The 14202-nt window shown below is 41.7% G+C and overlaps 1 protein-coding gene across 1 annotated transcript; it reads left to right on the forward strand.

Moving 5' to 3' along the window:
• The first annotated feature begins 581 nt into the window (after positions 1 to 581).
• LOC121866538 (homeobox protein extradenticle-like) lies at positions 582 to 10216 on the forward strand. Its single transcript, XM_042366306.1, has 4 exons — positions 582 to 1232; positions 1717 to 1731; positions 5382 to 5455; positions 10140 to 10216. The coding sequence occupies exons 1-4, from the start codon at positions 1027 to 1029 to the stop codon at positions 10214 to 10216; spliced, it is 372 nt and encodes a 123-aa protein (XP_042222240.1). The 5' UTR covers positions 582 to 1026.
• Positions 10217 to 14202: the final 3986 nt, after the last annotated feature.

The raw sequence follows: 14202 nt of genomic DNA on the forward strand, positions 1-14202 counted from the left end.
TTACATTGCATTTAATCATAAAACTTTGCCAAACTCTTGAACATTGTCTTCTTGTACTGGGCACGAGATTTGTTATGGTACAAAACGTACCTCTGGCAGCAGTAAGACTCGCTCAGGAGTGACGTAAATCATCCTGAGCCGCCTAATCCTGGTGTCCGGATGCTAGTAGGAACACACGAGTTAAACCTCTCTCTGTTTTAGAATACACAAAGACAGCCACCTAGACTAAGATATAGTTTTCATACGTCATATGTATAACATTGTTGATCAGTTTTGACACTTTCAGCTTCCGAACTTTAAAGTTAGCAACTTGATATAAAGTACGAACTCCCGCGCAGACTCCGACACACAAAGGCCCGCGATGTAAACAAAGCCATTTTCTTAGCTTCTTAGCAATTTCCATGAATTTGCACTTACCAAAGTTAGAACTATATCAACGTATCGTGATTGAAAGCTTAACTGAGTAATTAGAGTGCTTCTTGTCAGCAAAATATGCTCTTTTTTGTCGGCATCCCATTCTCTTATTGATCGTAGCGGGTGGCGAGGTTGGCTTGGCCCGTCAGGTTATGGTTTTATGCGAGTGAGACGGCAGCGGTGATTGGCGGTCGGAGCGTTTTCTCTCTGTTAATGGCATACTCACTCCGAAAAGGTGCTGTTTTGTGGTATTCATTCGAGTCCACGCGTTATTTCTTGTCGTTGAGCAAACAGCCATAAAAATCTGAATAATCGTGTGTGGTAGTAGTGTGTGGCGAAGTGGTGGACATGCGTTAGTGGTAGTGACGACGGTGTGGTGTTGGGTTGGTGCGCGCGGCAGCAGGAGCCTAACCACCGTCAGTCGCTGCTGGCCTCTTGGCTGTGACGGTGGTGTGTGTGGCGCGCTCCTACTCACTCCTCCTCCACTCGCGCTGGACTGACCCTGGTGCTGCTTGTGGCGCGCCACCGTTGTATACGGGCCGCTACGGCTGTACCTGCTGCTTCTGAGTGTTTGTGTTTGTGTGGTGGTGTAAAGTGTTTGTGGCGGCCAGCATGGATGACCAGTCGCGGGGCATGATGCACCCCACGTCTCAAACGGGCATGCTCATGCCCCAGCATTATGGCATGGGCGGGGGCTCGGTGGACCCTGGCCAAGGGACCAACACGCCGGACAGTGAAGGCCGTAAACAGGACATTAACACCATCTTGGAGCAGATAATGAACATCACGGACCAGTCGCTGGACGAGGCGCAGGCCAGGTGGGCACCTCTCTTGTGTTATTTTGGGCGGCCGTGGTGGCGGCGGCGAGTCACCCGCCCGCTGCACCACCACGGCCGCTACTACCACTCATACTCTCCCGTGTTATCACACATACACGCATACACAATACATCAAACACGAAGGCATAAGTAAATTTAGGTATATTATTAAACAGAGTGGGGCGCATTAGGCACGCCGGCGAAGCGATGTTCCTTGGCGACAAGCAGTTACGATGCACCCGACACCAAAACCACCAGGCCAGGAAGTGATTCACCAACATCACCACAGCCTAAATTGATTTGGTGTGATCAAACACGCCAGACAGTACATGTCAGTAGCTTCAGTAACAAGTAACCAGGGTACAAGCGCATTGTTTACCGTGAGTTTGTATATCAGGGCAGCCAAGGTGCAGCTGAACCCCCTAGCTCCTAAGATGTCAGACTTGACAATGCATTTATGGCTAATGGTGTTCACTATTTTCAGACTGGCCATTGGAAGGTGACGTATCTAAGCTAAACCACTCCTTTACGTAAGTGTAAAAAAAGGCGTTAGTAATGACCCCTCCCAGTACATCTAAAACAATAATATAGCAATAATGATATACTTCCAATCTCACCATTCCTCCTCAAATATAACTTTCATCGCAACCATAACTCCAGACAGATAAATGTAGATGCATTATCCGGGTGACAATACTCCTCATGGAGAACACCGTTCAGGAGCAGAATAATTACTGCCACGTTACTGGGCAGTGTTTGATATTTTAGAGTGCCACTGTCAACCAGCAGTTGATAGGTGCGCGATTTATTTGAGAGAAATTTACGAAATATATTTTACGGAAAAGAGTGTATTAGTTTTCAGACCATTACAGAATTTTCTTACTAAAAATGTCAGTTGAACCAGTCGTGTACCACTCGTTCATATATATATATATATATATATATATATATATATATATATATATATATATATATATATATATATATATATATATATATATATATATATATATATATATATACACATACACCACAGTGTGTGTGTGTACATTGTATACCGTACAAAGTAGCTTAAATTCGCAGGCTTAAGAATGGCTGTGTTCTTTTATTATTTTCGCTAAAGCGTTCTGTGTGTATTTAATCCAAATCTAGTGGAAAAGACAAATAGCAAAACGAATGAATTTGCTGGGGAAATGGCAAATAGGACATGATTCTGCGTCCTTGGTAAATATAATAAGAAACACCGCTATGTTTGATTTCAGCAGAAATAAACATCTGAGCGATTAATACTTAGGTTTGGTGTATAACGTGTTTAGCGAAAGCTTTTCCTAAATTACTAATAAGTCTGGTGCTAATGTATATATGTATAGTGTATACCGTATATAGTCGTGATACTACATCGTTCAATACAACATCCGACCTTGGGTGCATAAAATCGACATTACGGTGATATATATCAGCAGTGATATCAATGATTAGCATTATCATATCATTATCATCTTATAAAATATCTATCGGTAGTATTACTTTTATTCGATAGGAATTTCCCACGAAATAAATGGATGAAGGTGCTTTTTTCCTGTGTATACAGTCCCTAATTAGTGGGATGATTCTCCATTCTACAGTATGTCGCGGAGACCCTTATGCTTAAAACACACCTGTGGACACAAGAAGGCTATTGAATTGTTGATAGTATCATTAACTTTATTGGGAGACAGTTATACCGGCGACCAACTCTTTAAGATGCAGGAACTTGTCTGAGAAGCGAGCTGTATGACTGGGTGATGTGTTTAAAGTGTGTCATTATGCGAGATTTATCAGTGGTTTTACTGTGATCTCGCACAGATTTGCTTCATCCTGGAAATTGAATACCCGTCATTAATTCGGTGTCAAACTAGTATATTTCACTCTTGACAAATCATTCTGATACATTTGGAACACTAATTCTTTGTTATAAATACTGGTTAAATTTCCTGCCTTGATTAACTGACATTTTATTAGGAAATATAATGTAATCGGTTTGGCAGTTACAGTAAACAGGTTTTTATACTACATTAGTTGAAAGATTGGGAGATAGGTGTTAGCTCGCAGACCTTGACGGAAGTAGGTAATTGTACGTCAGTTAATTATGTTTTAAATAAAAAGAATGGTATAGCCGAGGGCTGAGGGATGATACTGTACACTTGGCATTCTGTACAAAAAATAGCGAATGGTGTGTATAGAAGAGACTTTATGCAGTCAAAACGTAATATGCAGGGCAGGTCTTAAGATTCCAATTAACGAGAACAACCGGTCTCGGGGATGATTCCGAGTCTTAGTTTTAGTGATCTACTGTATTGTCTTAGAATGTTTATGTTCATTTCATTAAAAATATACCGGTATATATTTTATGGATATGGATTTGCATGTATAGTATATCATCACAAAGACACTTTAATGTGGCTGAAACCGAGGTGATGCTTTGTTAACGTATAATTTATTTTATTTTTGCTATTGCACGTAATTTCTACCTCGAGAACACACCTATACATGCGATAGATTAAAATAACCGTGCCTTTTAGATGCGACTTCTTTAGGAAGCTTGGTGAAAATACACCTTTTGTGGGTTCCTAATCTGATTTTTAATGAAAATAAGGTAAATATCAAAACATAACTCAATATTGTACGCAGTTTAAATATACCGACTATATTTGCTGAACTGTTTGCTATGTTCAAAGTGGTACTCCTCATAATATTTTTCCTAAATTTTTATCGCTTAGGAAATGCTTGTTACATTTTATTCTTTATCCAGAAATATAGGTTACATTACATGTATTCATCATATATGTACAGAGAACAGTGTATTTTTCGAAATTAACAAAATCTGCATTATAGCAAAAAATAATAATAATAATTACAAGTGTTTGTTATTCCTTTTAATCATACTGACACAACAAACCTCTTGGATATTTATTTTGAGACGCCGCAGTTTTTATCATTTTATATACAGGTACGTTAATATTTCCCGTAATCTATGAATTTTGTTTAATGATGCCCCAGTTGTCCTGCAAAGTTTAAAATTTGAAGAAAAAATAAGTAACGTGAGAATACTGTTATGTGGACGGTAAAATAATATAGTTATTTATGTTTACAGTCGTTAAAGGTAAATCCGAGTTACAAAAAGATCGCGAGTACCGTAAGTTTCTGCTCGGACACATCAGGTGTGAATATTTTTAGCGTAACAAACACTTTTGCCTTATATATATATATATATATATATATATATATATATATATATATATATATATATATATATATATATATATATATATATATATATATATATATATATATATATATATATATATATATATATATATATATATATATATATATATATATATATATATATATATATATATATATATATATATATATATATATATATAATGGTGCCGGTATATATGTGTGAGGTAGAGATCAAGTTTAGTTGCACGTGCTTATTAATTAACTTTATAATAAAATATATACCATAATATAAGTAATTCGAATTCCATACAAAAAAGAAGATTTTTTATTCCCATTACTATGAATTTTGTCCTTTGAAGCTGCGCGTAGGTCGTGGCCCCCGCGACTTGGGCATATTGGCAAGAACTATCGCTTATTAGTGTTCAATGTCAGCAGGGAAGACCCACTACTGAACACTGCTAGGTTTTATCATATATCACTGTGGTTTGTGCCTGCTAAAATCAGTCATAGCTCATTGATGGTTTTTGTTACTTAAGGGGAGCGCTAAAGATGCCTAAGCTATGGCCTATTTGCCGTTTCCCAAATAAATTCAGAGTAATGGGAATAACAAGTCGTGCCTTGAAATGGATTAAGCTTAGAGGGGTATTTTGGTATATATTTCATTGACGTGAATTAATTAAGTTAAATTTGTTTTGTCGTTTGTGTGAATTAAGTTTGTGGGGGGGGTAATCGATATTCAAGTGTTGAAGTTAGTTTGCGAGTTGACAGTAGTCTCGGCGGCTCAAATCTGGGGCCAAAACAAGTACATGACGCTTCTGCCGACAGGCTTACCATCTTGGCTTCGGGGTCGGTCAACTTTATTGTTAGAATAATTATGTTCATTTGTTGCTAATGTCTCCCCTTCTCCTTTCTCTCCTCCAGGAAACACACGTTAAACTGCCACCGCATGAAGCCTGCGCTCTTCAGTGTCCTCTGTGAAATCAAGGAAAAAACAGGTAAGATTGATTTGTGTAGTCTTGCGGTGAAGCATTGGACACGATTAATGGTACTTAAGTGCTGGGAAGTAACTCTTGGGAAGGCTTGATTGGTTTACTTCGGTACTGGTTTAGAACATTACTAAATGTTTGTATATTACGGTAGAGAAAGGCGTAGCATAGCGTTTGCACGAACATACTTTGGTCATAGTTGGTGCAAGCGTTCTTTCATCGGACAGTAGAGTGTAGGCGAGGCACTGAGGCACATGTCTTTCACACACTCAGACTCTCCTTGTGGTGTATAATAAATAAGTTTTATGACGCGGACATGCTGTTACAGATTACTGAGGCGAATTATGGTGATATTCATACTGTGATCGTGTGGCGATGTACCGCGCGATCCCTCATCCAAAATTGCCATATAAAGTGAAAATATATCGGGGCAGATCTGGAATCCACCCTCACGGATCAGATGGAATAGTTATGGCATGTATATCATGATCGGCGGACAAGGTACACTGTAATAATTCAACCAGAATTACAAACGTGATAAACTATATTGTAAATCGAAAACGTGCCAGGCATTAAATAAAGCTGGTTAGGTGGAAACACTGCCATAAAATGTGGCGGGAGTTGTCTTTGTGCTGCCACCATGATCGCCCACCGCGGTAAAATGGCTATAATTCCCCCCGTTATTGCACAAATATCTTTCGTCTTGGACAGTTTTGTTCTTTGAGGACAAAACTGTGTACTGTACGACGTGGCTGGAAGGGGCGGAGCATGATCAAAGTGTGTTGGCATTTTGATCGGGAGAAATCTTTGTTTATAGCAAGTTTTTGTTTCCCTGTTTGAAAGGTGTGGAGGATATGTGACGCTTACCGTACACTGAGAAGGATACATTTAATTATTCTCTTACAGTTTGGTATAGGTAAGATTCCCTAATTATCGTTTTTAGTTCTTTCTTGTCAAGAGAGCGTGGGCTATGCGTTAATAATTCTTGGGATATTACGAAAATTACATTAATCTGAAATTATTACCGGGAACAAATTATACTGCTTGATCCCAAAACCTCCATAACAGATTCCGTGATTGTTTATTAGGTTTCATCGCTTAAAACATTGTGGGACTTTTTAAGGAAATTTACGCAAGCTTTAATTAATTTTAGTGTGTCCCAGTGTGTCTGCATTTAAACATCTAGTAAAACAAACGTACTAGTTCGCTGTAGTACAGAGGTTCATAAGATTCACTGAGCATTAGGTATACGCGTACAAAATAGCGTCATCGGAGGGGGGGGGGTTGTTTGTATGGGTGGTAAGAAGAGAGGTGCGGTGGCGGCTCGCCGTGGGTTTGTACTGGTAACACTGGCCATGGCCGTTCCCAGCCACCATGGTGTTACTGGCTGGACTTAAAGGTGGAACTGCCTCGAACGCCTAGTCTTGGTGGGGGTAGTACCGCACTCAGAGGTGGGGGTTGCGGGATCTAGTGGTACGACGGCGACTCCTATGCAGGTAAAAAAATATCTTTGAACAAATGGTGTTGGCTGGAGCACCATCGCGTTTGCGAGAAGGGTTTTAATAGGTTCTGTATTTAGGGAGTTCGGAGCCCTGTGACAATGACATCGTGAGATGATTATCTTTGCGGACAATTACCTTGAAGACTCCTTGGTAGAAACAGAGTCTTTTGAATACACTGTCTTAGCGGCAACGGCCCCGGGAGAAGACGTCTAGACATCCTAGTTGGAACAATGGTTTGAAGAGACTGGTATGGAAGGAACTGTGCCGGTTTTTGATACAAGAACATATCACATTTTCTAGTGTTGAAGGTGTTTATACAGTATTCTTGGGGGGGATCGGAACCTAGTTATTTGTGAATGTTCCTCAGAGTATAATACATATAGTCAGAGCGTTGCGTATACTTCAATGAAGTACTTGGCGGAGAATTCATCGTTATGAGACTTGTTTCGACGAATGTCGGTGGAGTGGAAAACACTTCATGAAGCGAAGGTGGTAACATAAGGGGGTACCGCAAGACCGCTGTAGCGGCAGGATTATCGCGAAGAATTTGTCGTAGCGGCGGGGTTACCGCGAAGACAGGACTTAAGCAACGGAGTTTCTGGGGATTGGTTGAGTGGCAGGAGTTGAGGAGAGGGCTTCACGGAGGTGTCGATGATTTTGCGAATCGGGTACTTTGGGGGAACTGTATTAGCGACGGAATACTGCAAGGAGACTTAAGCGGTGGGAGTATTGGAAAAAGACTGATGCAACGGGCGGGATACTGTAGGGGAGCGGATGTAGCTGTAAAATTTCCTGGAGGAGAAGGCCCTAGACTCCCTAGAGCCTAGATGAAAGGAAACATTATGGGAAGGGAACTGCAATAGGACGGGCACCATAGAAGGGCGATGTGAACGGAAATGATACCATATTGTAACTATCTTTGCGGGAGAAATATTACAGAAAGCGTTATGGAAAAGGTACAGTGAAGACGCAGTGAGTAAAAATGGAATGTCAAGGAGGTGATCTTAGCGGGAAGGCCGCCAGCCGGTCACCAAGAGTGGGGTTGCCGAGTTGAGGGGAGTAGAGAAACAAGAGAGCGGGTCTGAACTAAGGGTTTCATGCATGTATAATAAGCAGCAGCTTGAAGGCCGAGTCGCACCAGCCATGGGCCTCAGGCTGGTAGGCGACGCCCTGCCACAGGTCTGACTATCTGGAGAAGACACAGGTCGGCCACACATTTCTCACACGTATCGTCCATTCCAAGACGTTGAGCCTCTAAACTCGCCCATGTCACGGAAATAAATCATATTTGTGGCTTTCTTAACTATTAATCCATTTTATACAAAGGTTATCAGTTGCCGTAATGTTTGTGAAATTCGTGTTCACGAAATTTTATAATAATAAAAATGCCCAGAGCATTTTGGTAAACTGCTGCCAAATTAAGTGTTGATAATGCTTTATGGGAACATAATTTTTCTAAATCATATATATTTATGGTTTGACTTCGTGACGGTTATGATTAAAGTTAATTTTATTGTAGAAACTTGGGAACGGTAAAATTTTATTGGGCGTTATTTATATTGGGTGTGTTATGACTTTATGAATTTGAAATTATGGATGAATAAATGTTAACTAATGAATATTACCAAAGAGTATCTAGGACAAGCACGTGTAGTGAATTATGGATATTTTCGCAGTGTTTGGTGGCGTGATAAAATAGTTTAGCGTAAAAAATATGGACAGTATTTACCTGAGTTGATGGTTGGTAGAGCGGGTGGGCCAGGCAGGAGCGGCGGGCGGAAAACCTTCGCCGTCGCTGCCGCTGTCTGGCTCCGCCGCCGCGCCACTTACGCTGATGGCAGCAATACTAAGTTAATCGAGGGATGACTGGATTGGCCCAATAATTGTTGATGCATCGCCTTACATCTTAAGCTCTTACTAACTTCGACGTGGTCGGCTAGGCCGTCTGGCTCTTATGTCTTAACTCCTTTCTCACTATTTTGGGCATTGCTTGTCTTAACAGAAGTACAGTATAGTGAATCACGAGACGCTTTCCCACGGCAGGTACCTACGCCAGGTTAGGCTCGGTCAGTGACAGCTCTTCACACATAGTCCTTGATGTGGTCGAATGCGCACAAGACTTCGGGCGGGAACGTCTCTTAAAACTTCATATTGTTGCTGATGAATACGAGATACTTATCCACAGTACACCGTGATGAGCTGAGGCCACCCTAAAGGTACGCAAGGTTATCATCTTTTGGGATTTTGCCAGAAAGAAAAAAAATACTAAGTGATCATCCATGTGGCACAGTGTTGTGCTGAAGTCGAGTAATTTTTGTGGTCGAAAGTTTGTTACGTTTGACGGGCTTGTCCCTGTTGATATTAATTATGCACCAAGCACATTTTTGCTCAACACGCACGTTGCCGCCATTTACACTGTTGTTATCCTTGTAGTATAGCAGTGGCGTCAATAATTTTTTTAGAATTAACATTTACAAGTTTGGTGTACTTTTATTATTAGTGTGGGAAGTGTTCCAGTAATAGAATATAAATAACTGAGGTAAGTACGTGGAACACGATACCCCACTCGTAGAATATTGAGAGGAAGGTTTTGTTGGGTGATTCAAGTATTGATTGTGTTGATACGTGGTCGAGGTGTTGCTAAAGCTTGTGGCTGATACTTGTGCGTCATGCGTTTTCACGTCGCCCGTGTTCCTACAAGCTGTAACTTACCTTTATTAATGTAGTTATCGCATTCTTCCGCGCCCTCTGCTGCAATTAAATGTGTTTTGCACCCAAGTTTAATGCGATTACTTCGCCGGAATTCTTGAAAGTAACGTCAATGTTCATGTGTTTAACAAGAAGAAAGAGAAAACTTGAGGACAGGACCGTCATTCCTGGTGTCCCCGCTCGGGTTAATTCTGCGGCGTACACACCGTTTTTCAGCGGGTGGTCCTTGTATGGGTGTATCAGGAGGGATGAGGTACCCCGTGGTGGGTGAAGGGACATAATCTGGTTTCTCTACTGACTGGATTACACAACAAATAAAAGAAACACTATTGAAGCATGTAGATGTCGGGTATTTTGAAATATTGTATTTGATGTATCAATATTACTGTACATTTCTTATGGATACGCTGTCTTTACCATTTGTTTTTATCTTTTACAAAATATAGAATTGGGGTTATTTTATAAATTTATTGTTATATTAGAATTACTCCGATCCAAGATACCATTTGGTGCTCTTAAGATTTACTATGCTAATGAAGTGATTTATGAAGCTGCTTGACAGAACAAGTTGACAGTGAACAGGTGAGGTTATACGACTGTCGCGTTCAGGTAACACATCTTCTCTACTGCTTTGACCATTGTTAACTGCACCTCATTTTTTCACTTCTCTTTAACATAATGTTTTCTAGCTCATAGGTCTGTTAGTGTTGTTCATATCTGCGTGTGTGGTGTTCTTGGGGTGCGTGATCCAAACACGATATTTTTATTGAATGTCAGTGTTGATGAGGTGGGAGGAGTGAGAGTAGCAGTAGGCCGCATGTGATGGCGGGTCAGAATGTAGGTCGGGTGAGCGTACCATCCCCGCCACCACAACCACCTTTATTGCCTCGTAAAAACCACTCAATATTTGCTTGCCCACCAGAATGTGGCTGGTCCTCTGCCCTACTTGCTTGTTTACATGTGTATTCCTATATGGTTTACATTCGACCACTAGTACTGTACTTCCTCTCCAGATATTTCGCCACTCACTGGAAGAGTTGTACAGTGTTGAGACTTCCGTGTTTATATTTTATTTTTCCAATTTATAGAAGATTCTTAGATTATTTAAGGCATACAAAATGTGTTCTCTAGGTCATTGTTGAGTGCCAGTGAAATGTTTTGCGGGAGTTGGCTGGCGTGAAGGAGTAAGGCTGGTGTGCGGGGCCGGCCGCTGGGCCGAGACTGCTGGTACTCCAGGCCGGGAACACTTGAGGGATCAATAGTTTTATCGCACGCTCTCTACACATGAACATTTGGCATCTGATTCCCGGGGTGTCCACGCCATCACTCATCCACTTGGCTTACCCTAGAAATTGCTGAAACAATTTATATTTTTATGGAAACGTTTCAGTGCATCCAAGAGAGGAATGCAATGTGTTTTAAGTTTTGTTTTGGTATAAACTGCTGGTATCTTGTTCGTCACTGTCCCATGTAAACCCTACAATAAGAATTCATGAAGCGTCCAGAACAACTTATGGTATGATACTTAGAGCCATCAGATCAAACAGACTGGGATGCTTGGAACTTGAGGGAATTTTTCCTACTCTTCCGAAAATTTCCTCATTATGGTCACTCACGAACTGTTGAGCGCAATGTACTGCCTCGCTTCAGTAAGCGTGTTGTATTATTAGTTACCATCCATCTGTTGTTACGTACGTCTCATGATGGTACTCATTTATCTTTAATAGGATTATTACTGAAGGTAGTATATTAAGTTTGGACGAGGAATGTGCACCCGTGCCGGTATGTCCAGATCTTCCGATGATTTCATAACACTGGTCTAAGCTATAATGGTCTGGCTAATAGCTTTGCCACTTGTATTCAAGTTTTGTTGTCGAAAATGACATCTTCTGCCCGATGCATCAAGAGCCGACCATCAGCTTAAATAAATTGGTTCATACATCCACATTGTTTATTATAAAAAAATGCCTCAACTTGATGTGTCGCCGTGGCTTGAAAACATCCAAAACTGTAACTTCTGGTGCTGTGTTTTGTGGCCTTACTGGTGGTTTTCCTTCATGATTTATCTAATGCATCATCGTGAAGGTCGCGATCATAACCCTGCGTATTCTGCCAAAGACTACTGTAATTTATTGTCGAGCTTATGTGATAGTGATTTTGCGCCACAGCTGTATGATACATGAAACGTGTAGACCTAAAGACCTGGCTACTGTAACTGCCTTCTGTGAGACAGTGTTTGAGGCAGTGTTGTAATACGGTACTGACACTTAACCATTTAAGCCAACGAGATGGACCCGAGTGTTTCAGCCCTCCAGTGTTATTGTGTCAGATTTTTGTGTGTGGTGTTGTTTTCTCTGCGGCGGGCCGTCTGGTGTGAGGAGGTCGTCGGTCTAGGGTCGCGCCGCGCTTTATTACATCGTAAAAACCGCTCGATATCCCAAGACCTCGCTGGGATGAGAACCAGACCCGCCCGCTCGCTGTCTTCTTTCCCGATGCTGTGATGGCATGCCTGCTGCTCCTGCACCTTGATCACCCTCAACTGCCTCCACCTGCAAGTCACTTTTCCGGTCCACTGTGTACTAGTTGGTAGGGATGGTAGTTGTGATACTTGTGGTTGTTTTCCCTAAACGAAGATAAATTGCCGTGGTGTGGGTGCCTTACATCATTCACGCACAACTGTAACATTGGAATATCAAATTTGAGCTTAATGGTGTTTAATATAAATGAAAGAAAATTTTTTTTAACATTATTTGTTTGTTAATAATATATTTTAAGTTCAGAGGTCTGCTTACTGTAGCTACTGAATTTTGCTTTTATAAAAAAAGTTTGAAGTAGACGATGCAGCCTACCTGTGAACACTTTCAATTCGGGGAACCTTTTGATATACATTTTTCTCGTATTGGGTACCCCTCCGCTCTGAAGCACGTCTCGAGTGATTATGTGACAGGCGTGCGTGCCTGACGACAATGGATTTTGTTGTGAAGAAACTCCAACTTATTGACTAGTTTTGCATGGATAAGCCTGGTTATGCTGTGCTTTGACTTTTATGTCTAGATTATCCTTGACACCCACCGGTGTGTTTGAGGTGTTGGTGTACCCCAGGGAGGTTACGAGTATACAGTAGTGTCCTTGGTGTACAGCTCGCCAAGACTCCTGTGGTGGACCTGCCTGTACAAGAACTATCAAAGTGGCCATTTCAACTCGTCTTCGACAGTCGACACTACTCTCTATGGATGTTATCTTCGTTGTCTAATAATCGCTTCCTAGCCACACGAATATCATACTTAATTTTTGTTTGTCAGGACACTCCTGAAATTGGTGTAATTGTGATGATAAGCTAGTATCTCGTTCTCTTGTCTGGGGTTGGTATGTCAGTGGTTTGTGCTAATGTCGTTTCTTTAAGATGCTGCTGCTCCTTTAGCTTCCTCAACAAAACGAATCATACATTTCACTAAATAAAAGTCTGCTTGAATGTATGAGGATAACGAGTGGGAAAGAGGCCATGACGTGTAAACAACGTGGGTCCATTGTTTACTGTGATAGTGTCTACTCCGGATCTAATTTCCAAAGTTTGCAGTGAAGCTGGAGAATTTTACTTTGTTGATATTTGAGGTGGCTGTGGCGGTGGTCGTAGCATTTCATAAGGCGGGAGTGATGGAGTACTTGCTTTTTTGGTACTTGGATGCCAGACTTTATTTGATTCTTATTTTGGAAATACTCGTATTAAGATTTTTGTAGCTCAAGTGGAATATAATTTATGAGGATAAAATATAGTGATTGAACTAAAAGTACCTGTACTGTATCTGAAGTTGCGACTCGGGGTCTTCTGTATATCATGGCGTAGACTAACTTTCGATGGGAAGGAGTAGTTGTGGTTGTTTATCATCAATATAAGACGGTGTGTGTGGTAAGGTTCTGCCCTCCATAACCCAGGGCCAGGCCAGCCGCTCTTCCCAGCCATGTTGAGCCGCGCCATCACCACCCTCTGCCGCTTAGGACAGACGGAAATATTGCTGCTATTACGATCCGACCCCGGACAAGGTCACATATTTCTCGCACTCTTTGTCTCTGTGTGAAGCTGCGAGGCTGGTGGATGTGGGTGGCACAGGTGCGGGGTCTACTGTCAGGAAAGGTGGTGCTTTGGCCCGTGGTACAGGTGCTAGGTCAACTGATGGGTGGGTGGGCGAGGTGCTGGGTTGACTGATGGGTGGGTGGGTGGCTGGCTGGCCCATGTGCTGGGTCAAATTATGGGTGGGTTGTACAGGTACTGGGTCAACTGGTAGGTTGGTAACACAGGTAGTGGGTCAACTGATGGGTGGGTGGCACAGGTGCTGGGTCAACTGATGGGTGGGTGGCACAGGTGCTGGGTCAACTGATGGGTGGGTGGCACAAAGTTACAACTATTGAGTTGCCCTAAGATAGTAAAGCTGTGATAGTGTTCTCTCTCCCTCTTAGTATCGGGGAAGTGGTTAAGTTATATGAGCAGTTTGGATTGAAACGATGGTGGTGCTTACGTAGTGTGACGGACTATGGCGGACCAATGGG

The sequence above is a fragment of the Homarus americanus genome, unplaced genomic scaffold (assembly GCF_018991925.1).
Source record: "Homarus americanus isolate GMGI-L3 unplaced genomic scaffold, GMGI_Hamer_2.0 scaffold16430, whole genome shotgun sequence".
Classification (NCBI taxonomy): Eukaryota; Metazoa; Arthropoda; class Malacostraca; order Decapoda; family Nephropidae; genus Homarus; species Homarus americanus.